At 40.9% G+C, this 20,144-nt stretch overlaps 1 protein-coding gene across 1 annotated transcript in view; it reads right to left on the bottom strand.

The window, feature by feature from the left end:
- The window catches only part of LOC135556404 (tyrosine-protein kinase ABL2-like), a 44,004-nt gene extending 24,178 nt beyond the window's left edge, over positions 1–19,826 (bottom strand). Inside the window, exon 1 of the mRNA XM_064989587.1 lies at positions 19,099–19,826. Coding sequence (XP_064845659.1) covers positions 19,099–19,300 — 202 coding nt within the window. The 5' untranslated portion in view covers positions 19,301–19,826. The remainder of the gene's footprint in view (positions 1–19,098) is intronic.
- Positions 19,827–20,144: the final 318 nt, after the last annotated feature.

Raw genomic sequence — 20,144 nt, 5'->3', positions numbered from 1 at the left:
CATTGGTCCAGTCACTTTGTAGAAAATGAAGTATGTGTCTGGGCCTGGGAGTAGTCTACAGTTGCGTTGTGCTAGGCTGTGTGACGCAGCAGAAGGGTGTGGTATGATTGCCATCATCCACCACAAGGACAAGATCCAGCAGATCCCAGGAGAGGCCCAGCTTAGACAGCCAAACAGAGAGCGTAGGGTTGGGGAGGGTCTTGCCCAATCGGATGGGGTGATATTCTTAGGGCCCAATAAAATCTGTGTTGCGGTAAAACGCAGATGGAATCACAACTCAGATGGCATTTAAAATGGAATTAAACATTAAATGTATTGAACTTATTAGAAAAAGGCATTCATTTGCCCAAGTTGTCATGACATGAACAAAATGCATTGGCGATTTGTATTTTCCTTCAACCTTCTGAAACGGCACAGGAATGCCCCTCTGTGCGTGTGGTGTGGTGCGCGCGTATGTCTACACTGTGTGTAGCCGTTAGCGATGATGCTAATGATAACCCCCTTCTGGTGGAGATGAAAAGGCTTTCCCAAAAACCTTCTCAATTAAAATGTTAACTACAAAGTAGCCCATGCCTACCTGGCAGAATAATATGATTATTTACATCAATCCAGTGGCCATTTGTTGTGAAAATATAACCACAACCATCATATTAACTGCTGACATGCAGTTGTGGGTGCGCAGTTGATAGCAATGGTGCGTGTGCTGATTGTAAAAGTGTCTCAGGCGGTCAAAATTGGCTGGGACTCCTCTATTCAATACTGACAATTTAATTCTGACCAAGTTTAAAAATATTCTAAGCATAATTGACAAGTCGCTCCAACGCTGTCAGGATCTCCCTTGAACATTTCAACCTTAAACATCTTAGTTACTTACCTCGCCCACCTTGGCCATATGATCCCTGGGTCATTGAATGAGGGAATTATTTTATGAAGACATAAAAAGTACTTGGTTGTAACTAATGTTGCAGAGTGGCCAACCAGTCCAGGAGAGCTACTCGGTGTGCAGGCTTTTGCTCCAGCCCTGTACGAACACACCACATTGTCAAAAATCAGCTGCTCAACAGGACCTTCATAAGGTGACTCTGGTGTGGTGCTGGGTCAAAAGTGGTTTAAGCATCATTTGACTTATATAGAACATCCAATTTCGTTGTTTTTCTGTGTTATATATATATATAAGTTTTTTACCTTTATTTAACTAGGCAAGTCGGTTAAGAACAAATTCTTATTTTCAATGACGGCCTAGGAACAGTGGGTTAACTGCCTGTTCAGGGGCAGAACGGGCAGACTTTGTACCTTGCAAGTTCAAACCCTTGAGCTGCCTAGTCCAACACTCTAACCACTAGGCTACCCTGCCGCCCCTGTGATTGAGAATGAAAACTTGAATTTTTGAAAAACAGAAATCTGGAAAAACTAAAGAGAAAATGGAATTTGGGAAAAACTAAATGGAATCAGGCAAATAAATTCAACAGATTTTACAAAGGCCCTCTATTTCGGATCTTTTTCCTGTATAATCAACGTTCAACAGCATTACTGCAGGGGGAGGATCATTGTTCCTGAGAAACTATCCCAGTCAGTTTTTTCCTGGATCACAGCACCCCACAAGACACACAAAAAAAAGCTATGGGAGAGACGAGAGGAAACAAGACATTGACTAAATATATTTGATGGAGCCAAATGTCATCGAATAACCTATTTCACTCTGGTGGAGCTGTGGCACAATCGAGATATACAGTTGATGTCGGAAGTTTACATACACCTTAGCCAAATACATTTAAATTAAGTTTTTCACAATTCCTGACATTTAATCATAGTGAAAACTCCCCATATTAGGTAAGTTATGATCACTATTTTAAGAATGTGAAATGTCAGAATAATAGTAGAGAGAATTATTTATTTCAGCTTTTTTTTTCTTTATTCACATTGCCAGTGGGTTAGATGTTTACTTACACTCAATTAGTATTTGGTGGCATTGCCTTAAATTGTTTAACTTGGGTCAAATGTTTGGGTAGCCTTCCACAAGCTTCCCACAATAATTTAGGATGTATGGGACAAAATTCAGTGCCGTTTGAATGAATGATTACGGGCCTGCTGCTGCTCAGTCGGACTGCTCTATCAAATCAGACTTAATTATAACATAATACCACACAGAAATACGAGCCTTTGGTCATTAATATAATCGAATCCGGAAACTATCATTTCGAAAACAAAACGTTTATTCTTTCAGTGAAATACCGTTCCGTATTTTATCTAACGGGTGGCATCCATCAGTCATATTCCTGTTACATTGCACAACCTTCAATGTTATGTCATAATTACGTAAAATTCTGGCAAATTAGTTCGCAATAAGCCAGGCGGCTCAAACTGTTGCATATACACTGACGCTGCGTGCAATGAACGAAAGAGAAGTGACACAATTTCACCTGGTTAATATTGCCTGATAACCTGAATTTCTTTTAGCTAAATATGCAGTTTTAAAAATATATACGTCTGTGTATTGATTTTAAGAAAGGCATTGGTGTTTATGGTTAGGTACACGTTGGAGCAATGACAGTCCTTTTTCGCGAATGCACACCGCATCGATTATATGCAACGCAGGACACGCTAGATAATATTACTAGTTTATCAATCATGTGTAGTTATAACTAGTGATTATGATTGATTAAGTTTAATGCTAGCTAGCAACTTACCTTGGCTTGGCTTCTTTCTGCATTCGCATAACAGGCGGGCTCCTCGTGAGGCAGGTGGTTAGAGCGTTGGACTAATTAACCGTAAGGTTGCAAGATTGAATCCCTGAGCTGACAAGGTAAAAATCTATCGTTCTGCCCCTGAACAAGGCAGTTAAACCTCTTAGAACCACCCATCCCGGGTCCGGTATATTTGTCATCAGCAACGCTGAATAGCATAGCGCAACATTCAAATAATATTACTAGAAAATATTCATATTCAAATCACAAGTGAAATATAGCAAAACACAGCTTAGCCTTTTGTTAATCACCCCGTCATCTCAGATTTTGAAATTATGCTTTACAGCGAAAGCATTACAAGCGTTTGTGTAAGTTTATCGATAGCATAGCAAACCAATAAGTACACCTAGCATCAGGTAACTTGGTCACGAAAATCAGAAAAGCAATCAAATTAATCGTTTACCTTTGATCTTCGGATGTTTTCACTCACGAGACTCCCAGTTAGACAACAAATGTTCCTTTTGTTCCATAAAGATATTTTTTATATCCAAATACCTCCGTTAGTTTGTTGCGTTATGCCCAGGAATCCACCAGAAAGAGCGGTCATGACAACGCAGACAAAAATGCCAAATTAAATCCATAATGTACACAGAAATATGTCAAACGTTTTTTATAATCAATCCTCAAGGTGTTTTTCAAATATCTATTCGATAATACATCAACCAGGAGTAACAATGGCCGCCTCTCTCTTTTGCGCACAAATGACTCTGAGAGCCCCCACCTGTCCACTTAAGCAATGTGGTCGTTCACGCTCATTCTTCAAAATAAAATCCTGAAACTACGTCTAAAGGCTGTTGACACCTTAGGGAAGCCATAGAAAAAGGAATCTGGTTGATATCCCTTTCAATGAGCAATAGCGATGCGTAGGAACACAGCGGTTTCAAAATAAAAGAGTCACTTCCTGATTGGATTTTTCTCAGGCTAGCGCCTGCAATATCAGTTCTGTTATACACAGACATATTTTTTCCATTATTTTTCCAAACATAAAAATAGTGCCCCCTAGCTTCAAGAGGTTTTAACCCACCGTTCCTAGGCCGTCATTGAAAATAAGAACGTGTTCTTAACTGACTTGTCTAGTTAAATAAAGATGAAATAAAGGTGTAAAAATATAAGCAGGAAGAAATAAATAAAACATTTTTTTAAATAAATTGGTGTCCAAAATGACCGATTTCCGATTGTTATGAAAATTTGAAATCGGCCCAAATTAATTGGCCATTCCGATTAATCGGTTGACCTCGAGTACATTCAGGCATTTGGAAATTGCTCCCAAGGATGAACCAGGCTTGGAGTTCTCCAATTTTTGGGGGTCTTGGCTAATTTATGTGGATTTTCCCATGATGTCAAGCAAAGAGACACTGAGTTTGAAGGTAGGCCTTGAAATACATCCACAGGTACGCCTCCAATTGACTCAAATGATGTCAATTAGCATATCAGAAGCCGCTAAAGCCATGACATCATTTTCTGGAATTTTCAAGCTGTTTAAAGGCACAGTCAACTTAGTACATGTAAACCTCTGACCCACTGGAATTGTAATACACCGAATTCAAAGTGAAATAATCTGTCTAAACAATTGGTGGAATAATTACTTGTGTGTAATGCAAAAAGTAGATGTCCTAACCGACTTGCCAAAACTATAGTTTGTTAGCAAGAAATTTTTGGTGGTTTAAAAACCGAGTTTTAATAACTCGGTGTGCTAAAGCGAGCCTCCCGGGTGTGCATCTTGTGATGGATTGTAAATCATGGAATGCAGAGCAACTCAGCTGTCCACAGAACTGGATAACATTTTTGCCTCATCCTCCCCTCTTATTAGGCTACTATATGCTTTTTAGGTAGGTTGTACATAGCTAAAATAAAATGTTAATAGGCCTTGGCCAACTACATATCATTTCTTCCATAAGCTCAGCTGTAGTAGCCCAAGTTTTGTTTTGACTCATTTGATTTTTCCACCTTGGTATTGTTTGCTCAACTTCACTTCTTGTGGCCTAAAATATTTGTATCGCATAGACTGACTTCCATAATTATTCCCATTTTAAAGCTGCAACTTCAGGACATTGAACACTATTAGAATATTTTGGAAAATACTCCTAATAACTAATTTTTCTTAATGGTTTTATGATATTTCCGTTAGTAAGATTAGGCCTTTGGTTGTTTGGTTCGCAATGGTGAGGGATTTTTTTTTTTTAACGGCCCTCGTATGCATGAATCATTTTTGTTTTATAATGCTCCGCTCATCTGTAAGGCTTGTTCAAATTTCTTTTCAAATTTCTTTTCTCTATCGCCCTCTCATTATTACCTTAGGACTCCCATGTTTTTGGGTCATTCCTTCATTGTTTGATCCTGAAATAAAGTGGCAGGAGAAACCTAGCATGCATTAAACTGAGTGTCTTAATAGGAAAAGTCATATTCATGTCAAATAGAGAAAATTATATTTTTTGGAGACTGTTACTGACACCGGCCCTATTCATTTAACGGGTATTGTACACACACCACGTAACTTCAGCTAACGTGCCAGCCAGCTATCCGTTCACTAGTTAAATAACAATTTACAAAGTGCCAACAATGACCACAGTGCTGGGAGCTAACCAACCAGGTTCAAATGTTAGCTAGCTAACTTAGGCTCTGTTTGCTCTAAAAGCAAACAGCTCCGGGAAACTAATAATGTCCGCTAGAGATCAAGCCAGCTAACGTTAGGGTCTGAGACCCTGAGAAACAAGATTATGTGGTCTGATGAAATCTGAACGCCAAGCGTCACGTCTGGAGGAAACTTGGCACCATCCCTACGGTGAAGCATGGTGGTGGCAGCATCATGCTGTGGGGATGTTTTTCAGTGGCAGGGACTGGGAGACTAGTCAGGATCGAGGCAAAGATGAACAGAGCGAAGTACAGAGAGATCCTTGATGAAAACCTGCTCCAGAGTGCTCAGGATGTCAGACTGGGGTGAAGGTTCACCTTCCAACAGGACAACAACCCTAAGCACACAGCCAAGACAAGGCAAAAGTTGCTTCAGGACAAGTCTCTGAATGTCCTTGAGTGGCCCAGCCAGAGTCCGGACTTGAACCCGATCTAACATCTCTGGAGAAACCTGAAAATAGAGCAACGCTCCCCATCCAAACTGACAGAGCTTGAGAGGATCAGCAGAGAAAAATGTATTAAACCTCCCAAATATAGGTGTGCCAAGCATGTAGCATCATACCCAAGAAGATTTGAGGCTGTAATCACTGCAAAAACTGCTTCAACAAAGTACTGAATAAAGGGTCTGAATACCAATTTTTTTAAAGAAATCACATATTAAATAAACAAACATTTTTTTGCTTTGTCATTATGGGGCATTGTGTGTAGATTGATGAGGGGGGTAAAAATACTGAATCGATTTTAGAATAAGGCTGTAACGTAACAAAATGTGGAAAAGGGGTCTGAATACTTTCCGAATGCACTGTAATAGGGTTCCTTTGTGCTTTTTGAATCAACAACAGACGTGACATTTCTGGGTGCATAACATACATTCTGGCGGGAGTGCATTCAGTCCAATGAATTATTTCAAATTGCAGTAGTTTGTCTTAGGTTGTAGGAGCAGGTATGAACATTTCTCCTCAATTTCTTCCGTTAGATCCGTATCCCATTTTTTCCTTACAGGGTTTTGAACCATCAGGTAGAGTTCCAATCAACCCTTTATATAACTTGGCAATCAACGTCTTTGGCGTAGCAGCTTCTTTCAGTATCAATCCATATCAAGCCATAATCATGGGGATCATTCCATACTGGATGGGGAAGTTCATCTTGCTTTAGAGCAGTTGTGAGCATAAGTAACATAGGTGTTTAGCAATTTGGGATGAAAGTGTCTATAAGATTCCATTAGGAATCCATCATTAAAAGGAGGTTCCCCATTTTGTAGATTACATCCATATTCATTTTCTCTGGTTCACTTAGAAAATGGCCTTAACCTCACTAGGGTAGGGGGCAGCATTCGGAATTTGGGATGAAAAGCGTGCCCAAAGTAAACTGCCTGCTACTCAGGTCCAGAAGCTAGGATATGCATATAATTGGTAGATTTGGAGAGAAACCACCACAGTTTCCAAAACTGTTAAAATAATATCTGTGAGTATAACAGAACTGATATGACAGGCAAAAACATGAGGAAAATTCATCCAGGAACTGCTATCGTTTTGAAATGACTCTTTTCCATTGAAAGCCTTTCCACCATACAAAGACTTATGACGCAGTTCACGATCTCTATGGCTTCCACAACATGTGCTGGTCTTTAGGCAATGTTTCAGGCGTTTACTCTGAAAAATGAGGGAGAAACAGCACTTCATTGAGTGGACAGTGGAAATTTCAAGACATGAGTCCAGCGCGTGACCAGGAGCGCACCTTTCTTGTTTCTCCTTTTCTAGTGACGAAGCTTTTGTCCGGTTGAAATATGATTATATATGACAAAAACAACCTGAGGATTGATTATAAACCTAGAAACATGTCACACTACGAACTCTTATGGTACTTTTTAGATTTTGTGTCTGTTGTGACCGTGCTTTGTTCCAATGTATTACTGAACAAAAGGTTTTGAATATGAAGAGGGACTTTAACAAAACAAACATTTATTGTGTAACATGGAGTCTTCGGAATGCAACCATATGAAAATGAAAGGTAAGTGATCAATTTTAATCGCTATTTCTGACTTGTTACTCCTCTTCTTGGCTGCTAACTGTTTGTAATGATTTGTCTGCTGGGCGCTGTTCTCAGATAATCGCAAGGTTTGCTTTCGCCCTAAAGCCTTTTTGAAATCTGACACAGCGGTTGGATTAACAAGAAATTAAGCTTTAAACTGGTGTATAACATTTGTATATTTTGTTTATTATGAGAATTTCTGTTTTGTTGAGTTTCACGCCCTGCAATTTCACCGGATGTTTTTTGAAACAGTGTTTTAATGAACAAAGAGCGATAACAAAATGGAGGTTTTTGGAAATAAAGAGGGACTTGACCAAACAAAACAAACATTTATTGGGTAACCGGGAATTTTGTGAGTGTAACCATATGAAGATCAAAGTGATACATTTTATTGCTATTTCTGACTTTTGTTAGTCGTCTACTTGGCTAGTTACGTTTTGTAATGATTTGTCTGCTGGACGCTGTTCTCAGATAATCGCATGGTTTGCTTTTGCCGTAAAGTCTTTTTGAAATCTGACACAGTGGTTGGATTAACAAGAAGTTGATTTTTAAACCGATGTATAACACTTGTATGTTTCATGAATTTTTATAATGAGTATTTCTGTTTTTGAATTAGGCGCTCTAATTTCATTGGATGTTGGCCAGGTGGGACGGTAGCGTCCCACACCCTCGAGAGGTCCGGATGAAAAGGGTGCCCAAAGTAAACTGTCTGTTACCCAGAAGCTAGGAAATGCATATAATTGGTAGATGAGGATAGAAAACACTTAAGTTTCTAAAACTGTTAAAATGATGTATGTGAGTATAACAGAACTGATATGGCAGGCAAAACCCTGGATGACAAACCATCAAAAAAACATTTCAGCCTACCACTGTTTCCAATGGCTGTCATGTTAATTATGAGGCTAAATCCTCCTAGATTGCAGATCCTAGATCCTTCCACTAGATGTCAGTCATTTGAGTTTCAGGCTTTGTTTTGGAAAAATTAGCTTGAATTTGTATTTTTTTTAAGTGGCTCCCATTTTGGCTGTAGTGTTTTCATGCGCGTGGATGAGAGCGCGTTCTTTGTTGTTCATCTCCGGTAAAGACAATAACGATTCTCCGTCTTAAATTTTATAGTTTATTTACATATTAGGGTCCCTGAGGTTTGATTATAAACGTTGTTTGACTTGTTTGGAGAAGTTTATTGGAAACGTTTGGGATTCAATTTTTATGCATTTTGAAGGGGGGAAACCGGTGGATGATTGAATGAAGTGCGCCAGATAAAATTAGTTTCTGGGGATTTAAAAAAAGGACTTTATCGAACAAAATGACCATTTGTGATGTAGCTGGGACCTTTTGGAGTGCCAACAGAAGAAGATCTTCAAAGGTAAGGCATTTATTATATCGCTATTTCTGACTTTCGTGGCACACCTGCCGGGTTGAAAAATGTTCTTCATGCTATTGTATGCGGGGCGCTGTCCTCAGATAATCGCATGGTGTGCTTTTGCCGTAAAGCCTTTTTGAAATCTGACAAAACGGCTAGATTAACAATTAGTTGAGCTTCATTTTGATGAATGACACTTGCATTTTCATGAATGTTAAATATTACTATTTCTGTAATTTGAATTTCGCGCTCTGCAATTTCCCTGAATGATGTCGAGGTGGGTCGCTAGCGGAACGCCTGCGCCATTAAGGTTATTATTCCCAGAGAACAGTTGGCCATACTTCATTATCTACACTTATTTGCAAAAACATGTCCGTGTTGAGATAAGGAGTTTATCTACAAGTAAGTGTTGAATCTGAGATTTCTAGTCTTGAGTCAATGAGGTTGACACAACAGTGTTGAGGTTTTCACCATGGCACTGTTCTGGAGGGACCAGAAAGAGCATTCTGTGTGGTGTAGAGTTGCAAGCCTAGAGATGATTACATCAGTTAGAAAGAAAAAATGGTATGCAGATAATGCATCACAGTCCAGACAAATTAGCCTGACAGGAACAAGCGGTACCTGCGGCAGAGAATATAACATTAATTTCAATAGACCACATGATATTACGGAAATTGTACAGCAGTGTACAGAAGCCGCTGGTCTTCCATTAGCCATTTGTTATATTTTTTATTTATTTTACCTTTATTTAACTAGGCAAGTCAGTTAAGAACAAATTCTTATTTTCAATGACGGCCTAGGAACAGTGGGTTAACTGCCTGTTCAGGGGCAGAACGACAGATTTCTCCACAGTTATTGTAGCGTAGCCTAACTAGAATGAATCCCATAACTGCAACTGTAGGAGAGAGGACAGGCAGCCTAACTTCTTGGTGACAGGGGGGCAGTATTGAGTAGCTTGGATGAATAAGGTGCCCAGAGTAAACTGCCTGCTACTGTGTCCCAGATGCTAATATATGCATATTATTAGAAGTATTGGATAGAAAACACCCTGAATTTTCTAAAACTGTTTGAATGATGTCTGTGAATATAACAGAACTCACATGGCAGGCGAAAACCTGAGAAAAATCCAACCAGGAAGTGGGAAATCTGTGGTTTGTAGTTTTTCAAAGCTTGGCCTACACAATGTCTATGGAGTCTAGTTGCACTTCCTACGGCTTACACTAGATGTCAACCGTCTTTAGAAACTTGTTTCAGGCTTCTGCTATAAAGGAGGGGGGAATGGGAGCTGAATGAGTCAGTGGTCTGGCAGAGTGTCTCAGGCTCGTGACGCGCGCTCCCGAAAGAGTTCGCTCTCGTTCCAGTGCTTTTCTTCAGACATAGGAATGCTCCGGTTGGAACCTTAGATGATTTATGTTAAAAACATCCTAAAGATTGATTCCATACATCGTTTGACAAGTTTCTACGACCTGTAAGTGAACTTTGAGTTTGTCTGGACGAAGTGCTCGCGTCTCATGGAGTGGCTATTTGGACACAAATTATGGACTTTATGTAACAAATCAGTCATTTATTGTCGAACTGGGGTTCCTGTGAGTGCCTTCCGATGAAGATCAAAGGCAAGTGAATATATAGTGTTATTTTTAACTTCTGTTGACTCCAACATGGCGGATATTTCTTTTGCTGGATTGGGTTCTGAGTGCCGTTCTCAGATTATGCTTTTTCCGGAAAGTTTTTTTGAAATCTGACCAGCGGTTGCATTAAGGAGAAGTATATCTCTAATTCCATGTATAACAGTTGTATTTATCAACATTTATAATGAGTATTTCTGTAAATAGATGTGGCGCTCTGCACAATCGCATGTTTTAGAACTACTGAACGTAACGAGCCAATGTAAAGAGATTTTTTTTAGATAAATATGCACTTTATCGAACAAAACATACATGTAGTGTGTAACATGAAGTCCTATGAGTGTCATCTAATGAAGATCAAAGATTAGTTCTATCTATATTTGTGCTTTTTGTGACTCCTCTCTTTGGCTGGAAAAAATGGCTGTGTTTTTGTGACTTGGTGGTGACCTATCAATCGTTTATGGTGCTTTCGCTGTAAAGCATTTTTGAAATCAGACACTGTGGCTGGATTAATGAGAATTGTATCTTTAAAATGGTGTAAAATACTTGTATGCTTGAGGAATTTTAATTATGAGATTTTTGTTGTTTTGAATTTGGCGCCCTGCACTTTCACTGGCTGTTGGCGGGGTGGGACGCTAGCATCCCACATATGCCAGAGAGGTTAACTGAGCGACTGCTGGAATGACCATGAGGATTCAGGCCTGGCTGTAGAGGATTAGACTTCCTGTGACAGTACACAGAGTTCGCTGAGATTACATTCCCATTGCTTCCATATGCAGGGTTTGGCCACCCAATCTGCCCAGCACAAGGACAAGGCACAGATTTTTTTATTTTACTCGGCAAGTCAGTTAAGAACAAATTCTTATTTACAATGACGGCCTAGGAACAGTGGGTTAACTGCCTGTTCAGGGGCAGAACGACAGATTTGTACCTTGTCAGCTCGGGGGTTTGAACTTGCAACTTTTCGGTTACTAGTCCAACGCTCTAACCACTAGGCTACCCTGCCGCTCCAGTATCAAAAAGGCTTTTGATAAGCATCTGAGTTAGCCACTCTGTGACTCGCAACATTCTCTTTGAATGGGGCAAATGATCCCAGTCCATTGAGAGAGAAATGGGCCCTCTCTGTGGCTGAGCTCCTTGGTCTCACCCCCGCTGCTCAACACAGAGCATAGAGACGATCCTGGCAGCGCCACGAAGTGCCAGATTAATGCTGACTCTGGTGTGTGATTAAACCGGAGGGGAAGAAGAAGGGAAGACAGAGAGGATTATACCAGGCAAAAGCAGTGCTCAATTTCAACTTCACTGAGATGATACAAAGAGAGAGAACGAGAGAGAGAAAGATAAAGCAGACGAGTAGAGAGGGAATGAAGATGAAGTATTTGAGCTGAGCTTTGGGCACAGAGAGAACAGAGTCTTGGATGAGTGTGACAGTGGAAAGACTCAAGAGTTGCTGAGGTAGAAGGGCCCAAGTCATATGCCTGGATCTCTGGATAAGCACTGACAGAGCAGTCAGCCACAACACAGGCCAAGTCCTGAAACCCAATCAACATTAAACAGCAGTCCAATAGACCAGTCCCCCCCACATGGAAAACCAAAAGTACCCTCATAACATTCATACAGCAATCAGGGTGGGAAATTAACACTTGAACAAACACGGGTAGATTTTGGCATTGGCTGCAAGGTTGGGCGGTATCCAGATTTTCATTCCGTCCAAGCGTTTTTTTGACGCACAAAACAATTTAGGCAACAGTGAACTTGATTCAGGAGGGGATTGAATGTCTCTGCTGTAACCAAGAAGCTTGATCTTGACATCTAGCCACTTAGCAAACCAAATGCATTGCTGTGGCCCTGAGCTGGATATAATTTCACACATTAAATGTATTTTTAGTTATACTTAACTTAGTTAGCTATAAGCAATGGTGTTGCACCCACGGCCCGACCCAAAAAAACTATCCAAAGGCCAAAATGTAGAATTTGGTCGAATTGACCAGAAGTGCAACTTTGTCCTCATGTTTCTTGGCTAGTTACATAGTTTTGTTCACATGCTAGGTTGTTTTTCAATATTAGTTAAGAGTTTACTGCAACTGTCTGCTGGTAGCACAGACAGAGATGACCATCTCTGACAGACAAGGAGTTCTGTTACTACAGTAATGGCCCACCTCTTAAAGGGGCAGCTGAACATTTTTGTTTTGCCGAATGACTCAAATATTTGGGGGTAAATTGTGCTTGACTGAGCATTCAAAAAAAGAACAGTCCAAAAACCTTAGTAATTTACTGTCATTTCTTATCATGACATAACTCAAAAAAAATTGAATTGTGCTCCTAAATGTATTTGTGTGCTACTAAATAACTTATGTACTCCTTGTAAAAAAAATGTCAGTGTTAGTCCTGAACTAATAATAATAAATAAGCCGTATCACTCAGCATTTTGTGGCAGGGCAGGCACTTTGTTGATTCTTGATGTTCAAGTTGTAGAACTGTTTCACTTTCGTTTCAAATTATTTATTTTAAAATGGTTAAAAGACTTCAGTGACAAAAATGAAAGCATTGAGCAATATGCTAAATTACTTCTTACGAGTAATACATTTTTTGTTTTAGAAATATTACAAGGCATGCTCATCAGTTACTTGTGATTTATGGTATAATAATGATAATAAATCTGAGTAGCTGGTAGATTTTTGTATCTACCTGTTACAGTGGCTAATGGACCAAAAAGTTAATTTCCCACCCTGTACAGCATGTTATATCTGAACCTTTTCTAAGTTTCACAAGCGAGTGAAGAGACAGTAAATAACTTGCCATTCTGTAGTGTAAACAAACTCAGTAACATGATATACCGGTAGGTGTGTGAGTATCAGAGCACACGTGGGAAGTTTCGTCAGCATCTGCAACCGCAGCAGCAATGAGTCGACTCAAATCACTTCCTTTCCTTTGCTTAATCCTGTGTTTAATGAGAGCAGAATGAGATATACTGGGAAGGACAGGGTCTGGGCATTGTTAATGCAGTCAAAAATAACCCGGATTAAAATGCTGCCTTTTGTCTCCAGCCTTGTGCTTTCACCAGTCAAGCACATGGAGAGAGAGAGGATGGATGAATAATTCACGAAGCAACCAACCCAGAATATTCACACACACCCCACTGCCGTAATCAATATGCTTTATTGAATGCAAAAGCATACACACCCTCTTAAACATGCAAATGAACACAACTGGCCTGCATCTATAGGACTGAAAATTATGAGACCAAGCTCCTTCTAGTGGCTGAAGGATGCAACTCTGGGTGACATGCAAGGTAGGGGGCGGATAAAGGGGGAGGCGGATAGCCTAGTGGTTAGAGCGTTGGACTAGTAACCGAAAGGCTGCAAGATTGAACCCCCGAGCTGACACGGTCAAAATCTGTCGTTCTGCCCCTGAACAAAGCAGTTAACCAACTGTTCCTAGGCCATCATTGAAAATGTGAATTTGTTCTTAACTTGCATAGTTAAATAAAAGGGGGATACCTAGTTCATTATTAAACTGAAAGTCAACAAGATACATTATCTTAATTTAAATTAGTTAAAATCTCACAGCCGCCTCCAAAACTTTATTTTCAGTATGGTGTGACTTATTTGGGTTGGTGGGGCATTTGCAGATATAGAAAAGTGGATTTGACTAATCCAATTTGATCCCTAATGCAAATCAGCTTAAATGTATCAGGGGTCATCGGCAAATGTTATTAAATACAGTGCATTCGCAAAGTATTCAGACCCCTTGGCTTTATCCACATTTTGTTACAATTACAGTGTTATTTACAAATGGATTGAATTGCCCCCTCCCCCCTCAATCTACACACAATACCCAGTAATGACAAAGGAAAAACAGCGTTTTAGAATTTGCAAATGTATAATTTTTGGGGCTGAAATACTACTTTTCCAAAACTATTCAGACCCTTGACTCGGTACTTTGTTGAAGCAACTTTGGCAGCGATTACAGCGTCGAGTCTTCTTGGGTATGATGCTACAAGCTTGGCACACCTGTATTTGGGGAGTTTCTCTATTCTCTGCAGATCCTCTTTAGCTCTGGATGGGGAGTGTCACTGCACAGCTATTTCCAGGCCTCTCCAGAGATGGTCGATCGGATTCAAGTCTGGGCTCTGGCTGGGCCACTCAAGTACATTCAGAGACTTGTCTCGAAGCCACTCCTGCTTTGTCTTGGCTGTGTGCCTGGGGTCGCTGTCTTGTTGGAAGGTAAACTTTCTCCCCAGTCTGAGGTCCTGAGCGCTCTGGAGAAGGTTTTCATCAAGGATCTTTGTACTCTGCTCTGCTCTGTTCTGTTCTTCTTCCCTCGATCCTGACTAGTCTCCCAGTCCCTGCCGCTGAAAAACATCCCCACAGCATGGGGCTGCCACCACCAATGCTTCACCGTAGGGATGGTGCCAGGTTTCATCCAGAAGTGACGCTAGGTATTCAGGCCAAAAACAAGAGTTCATTCTTGGTTTCATCAGACCACAAAAATGTTGTTTCTCATGGTCCGAGAGTCCTTTAGGTGCCCTTTGGCAAACTCCAAGCGGGCTGTCACGTGCTTTTTAGTGAAGAGTGGCTTCAGTCTGGCCACTCTACCATAAAGGCCTGATTGGTGGAGTGATGCAGAGATGGTTGCCCTTCTGGAAGGTTCTCCCATTTCCACAGAGGAACTCTGGAGCGCTGTCAGAGTGACCATCAGGTTCTTAGTCACATCCCTGACCAAGGCTCTTCTCCCCCGAATGCGCAGTTTGGCTGGCCGACCAGCTCTAGGAAGGGTCTTGGTGGTTCCAAACTTCTTCATTTAAGAATGATGGAGGTCACTGTGTTCTTGGGGGATCTTCAATGCTGCAGAAATGTGTTGGTACCATTCCCTAGATCTGTGCCTCAACACAATCCTGTCTCGGAGCTCTACAGGCAATTCCTTCAACCTCATGGCTTGGTTTTTGCTCTGACAACTGTGAGACCTTACATAGACAGGTGTGTGCCTTTCCAAATCATGTCCAATCAATTGAATTTACCACAGGTGTCCTCCAATCAAGTTGTAGCATGATCAATGGAAACAGGATGCACCTGAGATCAATTTCAAGTCTCATAGCAATGGGTCTGAATACTTATGTAAATAAAATTCTAAAAACCTGTTTTCACTGTCATTACGGGGTATTGTGTGTAGATTGATGAGGGGGGGGAAAAAACGACTAAATCCATTTTAGAATAAGGCTGGAAGTAATAAAATGTGGAAAAGGTCAAGAGGTCTGAATACTTCCCAAATGCACTGTACATGTGGCCCATTTGCTAATCAAGTATATGAAACCTGCTCTCGACCTGGACCTGCTGAACGGTTTATGGGCTTGATAGACAAATCATCACTTCTGTGAATTCTGCAAAAGAGCGAGAGCCAAATAAGAGGCCATATTCCACACAAGCGCCATAAAAGTTCACTTGATCAGAAGAGCATTACGCTGAGTGAGCACTCTAAAGTCATGTGGTTAGGGGGAAATGCAAGCCTTCTTGAGCTTCATATTGCCCTATCACAAAGATACCATTACCTTCAGCTTCAAATTGCAATGTAGGCTTTGGTTTTCATAACGCTGCAAAAAAAACTTATTGTAAGGGCCGGACACAATGAATAAATAATAAAGAAATACCAAAATGGCATTGTGGGCCAACAGGGACAAGCTGAGTCAACTTGCCTGTGGGGGAACGGGAGATGCAGAGGCCATTGATTCAGAAGAACTTGTGTCCGTCCCCACAGTGAATCACTTCCTTCAGGCAAAAATACATGTAAGTGTACTACACACAAACCTCAAAAGGGTCAGAGATTGAGGCATCCATCTCAAGTAGCCACGGTATCAAACGCAACATGATGTCATTGTACTTTCATTTGGGGAAACAATTGGCCTAGGCCTTTTACAACTGACAAACCATACAAAGGACTAACTGTTCAACACTAACAACCCCCAAAATGGCTAAAAGGAGGGCAATTCCACAATACCAGAATGATGCAGAATGAATACAAAGTTAAACTTTACAACTCTGTGCACAAGGAGTACTTAATGTGTTTGTTAAGTTCTCTGTGGTAATTTACTAGAAGAACAGTGGAGATGCAAAGATTGCTAACATAATGACAGCACAGAAAGACAGTTTGTCTTACATTTTAAAGTAAAATAAAATCTGGAGTCTAAGCATCACCGTGGAATTACCCAGGAAGAACCGCCAAATCATCTTGCGGACTAAAGAAAAGGAGGAAATGGGCTTTGTTGCAAAATAATAACTTCCTTAGAATCAGCCATGGTGACATAACTCAGCCAGATGTGAAGGGATCAAATCCTATGAATAGACAAAACCATGTTCGACAGATAGTGCTGACTTTACTCCCATGGCCCAATGGTTTCACAAGACAATACTTTTACCCAACAGTGGCACTACAAGGATAGAACTGCATCATATAGCCTAGGCTTAAAATTAGAATTGCTCCTGCTCGGTCAAGGAGAGAGTTGCACAGACAAATGCTTTCATACTTCCATTATATTGTGAGGGTTTACAAGGTAATAGCCTTTCAACACTTGGCTATGCATCCAGTTATAAAAAGGACACTTGGACATTTGAAACTACAGACAGTGTGCACTTTGCAGGTTTGCGTTTCCAGCTGAAGAGGTTCATTGTGGAGATGTGACAGGTCTCGCTTTGCCCCTGTGCAGAGAGCTGAAAAAACAACTACTAGACGAGCCTTACACTCTCGCCATTCCCATCACATCTGATTCCATGCAAGACTGACTGACCTTCCCTTGGGTAAAGCAAAACTCAACGGAAGCAGTAGAGACTGGATAGTTGTTGCAATTGTGGATGGATATACAGTATCTTCGTCAGACACAGAATAATAACATTCTCAGCATCCCTAAATGCTCTTACAGAACTCAATAACATATACATAACAGCAATTACTTCTACAGTAACTCAAAGCAGGACTTCGCTGACTAAATGTAATAATAGTTTCACCATATGAAGATCCTTACTGATAGCCTTGACTAAATCCTGAGGGCCATTGACACATTGCAGGCCTAGATAGAGGCATAATGACTGTACGTACAGTACCCTATTAATTCACAGGTTTTATTTTTATATTTTCTACATTGTAGAATAGTGAAGAAATCAAAACTACGAAATAACATATGGAATCATGTAGTCACCCAAAAAGTATTAAATAAATCAAAATATATTTTATATTTGAGAATCTTCAAAGTAGCCACCCTTTGCCTCGATGACAGCTTTGCACACTCTTGGCATTCTCTCAACCAGCTTCATCAGGTAGTCACCTGGAATGCATTTCAGTTAACAGGTGTGCCCGTTACCCCTGCCCAAATAAATGCTTCAGAGTTCAATTAACAAGCACATCTCAACATGAACTGTTCAGAGGAGACTGCATGAATCTGGCCTTCATGGTCAAATTGCTGCAAAGCGATACACCATCCCATCTGGTTTGCACTTAGTAGGATTATCATTTGTTTTTCAACAGGACAATGACCCAACACACCTTCAGGCTGTGTAAGGGCTATTTGACCAAGGAGAGTGACGGAGTACTGCATCAGATGACCTGGCCTCCACAATCACCTGACCTCAACCCATTTGAGATGTTTTGGGATGAGTTAGACCGATGAGTTAAGGAAAAGCAGCCAACAAGTGCTCTGCATATGTGGAAACTCCTTCAAGACTGTTGGAAAAGCATTCCAGGTGAAGCTGGTTTAGAGAATACCAAGAATGTGCAAAGTTGTCAAGGCAAATGGTGGCTACTTTGAATAATCTAAAATATATTCAGATTTTTTTTTTTTTTTTTTACTTTTGGGGTTACATGATTCTATGTGTGTTATTTCATAGTTTTGATGCCTACACTATTGTTCTCCAATGTAGAAAATAGTACAAATTAATCAAGACGCTAGAATCAATATGTCCAAACTTTTGACTGGTACTATATATCAATCCAGTTTGACCCTCCTTGAACACCAATGTGAGTTTGCCACTGGGGCACTACTACTACATCACAAGGTTGAGCACAGTGAGTCTTTTAGTACCTTAATTACAATCTATGAAATAGAGTATCCTCAAGGAATATGTTGGATTATAGTTTGTTACTTTGCACACCAATTTTCTGTTGAGTGGGCTATGTTGTAAAAGACCATACTTGAAAATCACTCGAGGCTGAAATGTGGCATTGTTGTGGCTGCCGTAGTGAGTTAATAGAGTGGAATTGCCACTGCATCCCGGGTGGCAGAGATCATCGTTTAACAAGCATCTCGGACTCGGAATCCAGGTCGCCATAGACGTGAACGGTCCTTTTTGTTCCTTGCAGCTGTGCAGTACCGAAACGCCCCCCCCCCCATACCTCTCTGTTGTCTCAGAATAACGAAACACAATCCACGTTCGTAGTAGCACTGACTAGCTACACTTACATATAAATCAAGAAAACTAGCAAACATAAGCTGACTAACGGTACACCTAGAGCTGTCACTGATGATAGCAAGTTCTTGTATTTCCGCTACGATGTCGTAGTCAGGCACTGAGTTGACTAGCAGTGAACTAGTTAGCACGTTGGCTAACTAGCTAGCAAACACCCGCTAAATAAATCAGTTTGACTAACTAGCTGCCGTTATTACTTGACATACCATTTGATAAAATAAACAATTTTATAATACTGTGTCTTTTCCTACCTGAATGCTGGGTGAATATATTAATTGCTGGGTCCGGCACATTAACGGCAGCAACCCTGCCTGGTGCCGTTCCAGTACTGCTGACTTCCCGGGGTCTCCTCCCTGCACTTCCCCTGTTCCCCTTGCCTGGGTGTTGTTGCGGTGGTGGCGGTTGGAGTCCTGTTGAAGCCCCCTCACCGACGCGGCCTACCTGTTGTCCCATCCCCGCAGTTCGGTGTAAAGATGTTGTGGACGAAGCTAGCCAATCCTGCACACTCCTGGTTCACATCCCCCAACTGTGGAGCGGCCTGTTCCGAATAGTCTTCCTCGACACCCTTTTATCCACCCGACGTCCTAGCTCGCTAGCTTATCTCGCTAACGTTAGCTCGATAGCTAGTATCGGTGAAACCCACCCACCTTGTCTCAAACAATAAAGCAAAAGTCACTGAAACTCTCTGCCAACGGTCCGTGGGATCTCGAGGCAGGAATGTTCAGTCCCCCACGTCCGAGTTTCTGCGAAATATGGACCCTTCAGGGTTGTTTCGCCTTGCTCCAGGCACTGCGCGCCCCTTCTGCAGCCGCCATCTTTACCGCAGAATAGAGTTTACTATTTAGGAAGAGGATTTCACCACACTCCCCAGGTCACATTGATCCATTACAAGTCCCCAACGTTACAAGGACCTCAGAGCCACTAGATGACGGACAGCCCGAGGACCAACCAATGATTATATACATCATTGATCCTCCACCCTATTGGAGAATGAGATTCCCTGGACTAACTATTACCATGGCACCCAGCATGATTGCATTGTTCATAACTTGTATGTGTGAAATAAGACCTCTGGAAAAACGAAATGTATATTGTTCAACGTTTAACATAAAGCATTGAAATATTGTCATAACATTGATCTACTGTTATTTGTGTTATAGCTATTTATCCCATAAAAACACATTTAAAAAGACAGCCTATGGCTATTTTCTTTTGGCAGCGACAGACAATATTCTTACTGTGTTTATGCCATCACCACTGACATGACACAGTTTGTGCTTCATAAACTTTTGAAATG

Source organism: Oncorhynchus masou, chromosome 15 (assembly GCF_036934945.1).
Source record: "Oncorhynchus masou masou isolate Uvic2021 chromosome 15, UVic_Omas_1.1, whole genome shotgun sequence".
Classification (NCBI taxonomy): Eukaryota; Metazoa; Chordata; class Actinopteri; order Salmoniformes; family Salmonidae; genus Oncorhynchus; species Oncorhynchus masou.
This window is presented reverse-complemented; position numbering and strand designations above follow the sequence as displayed.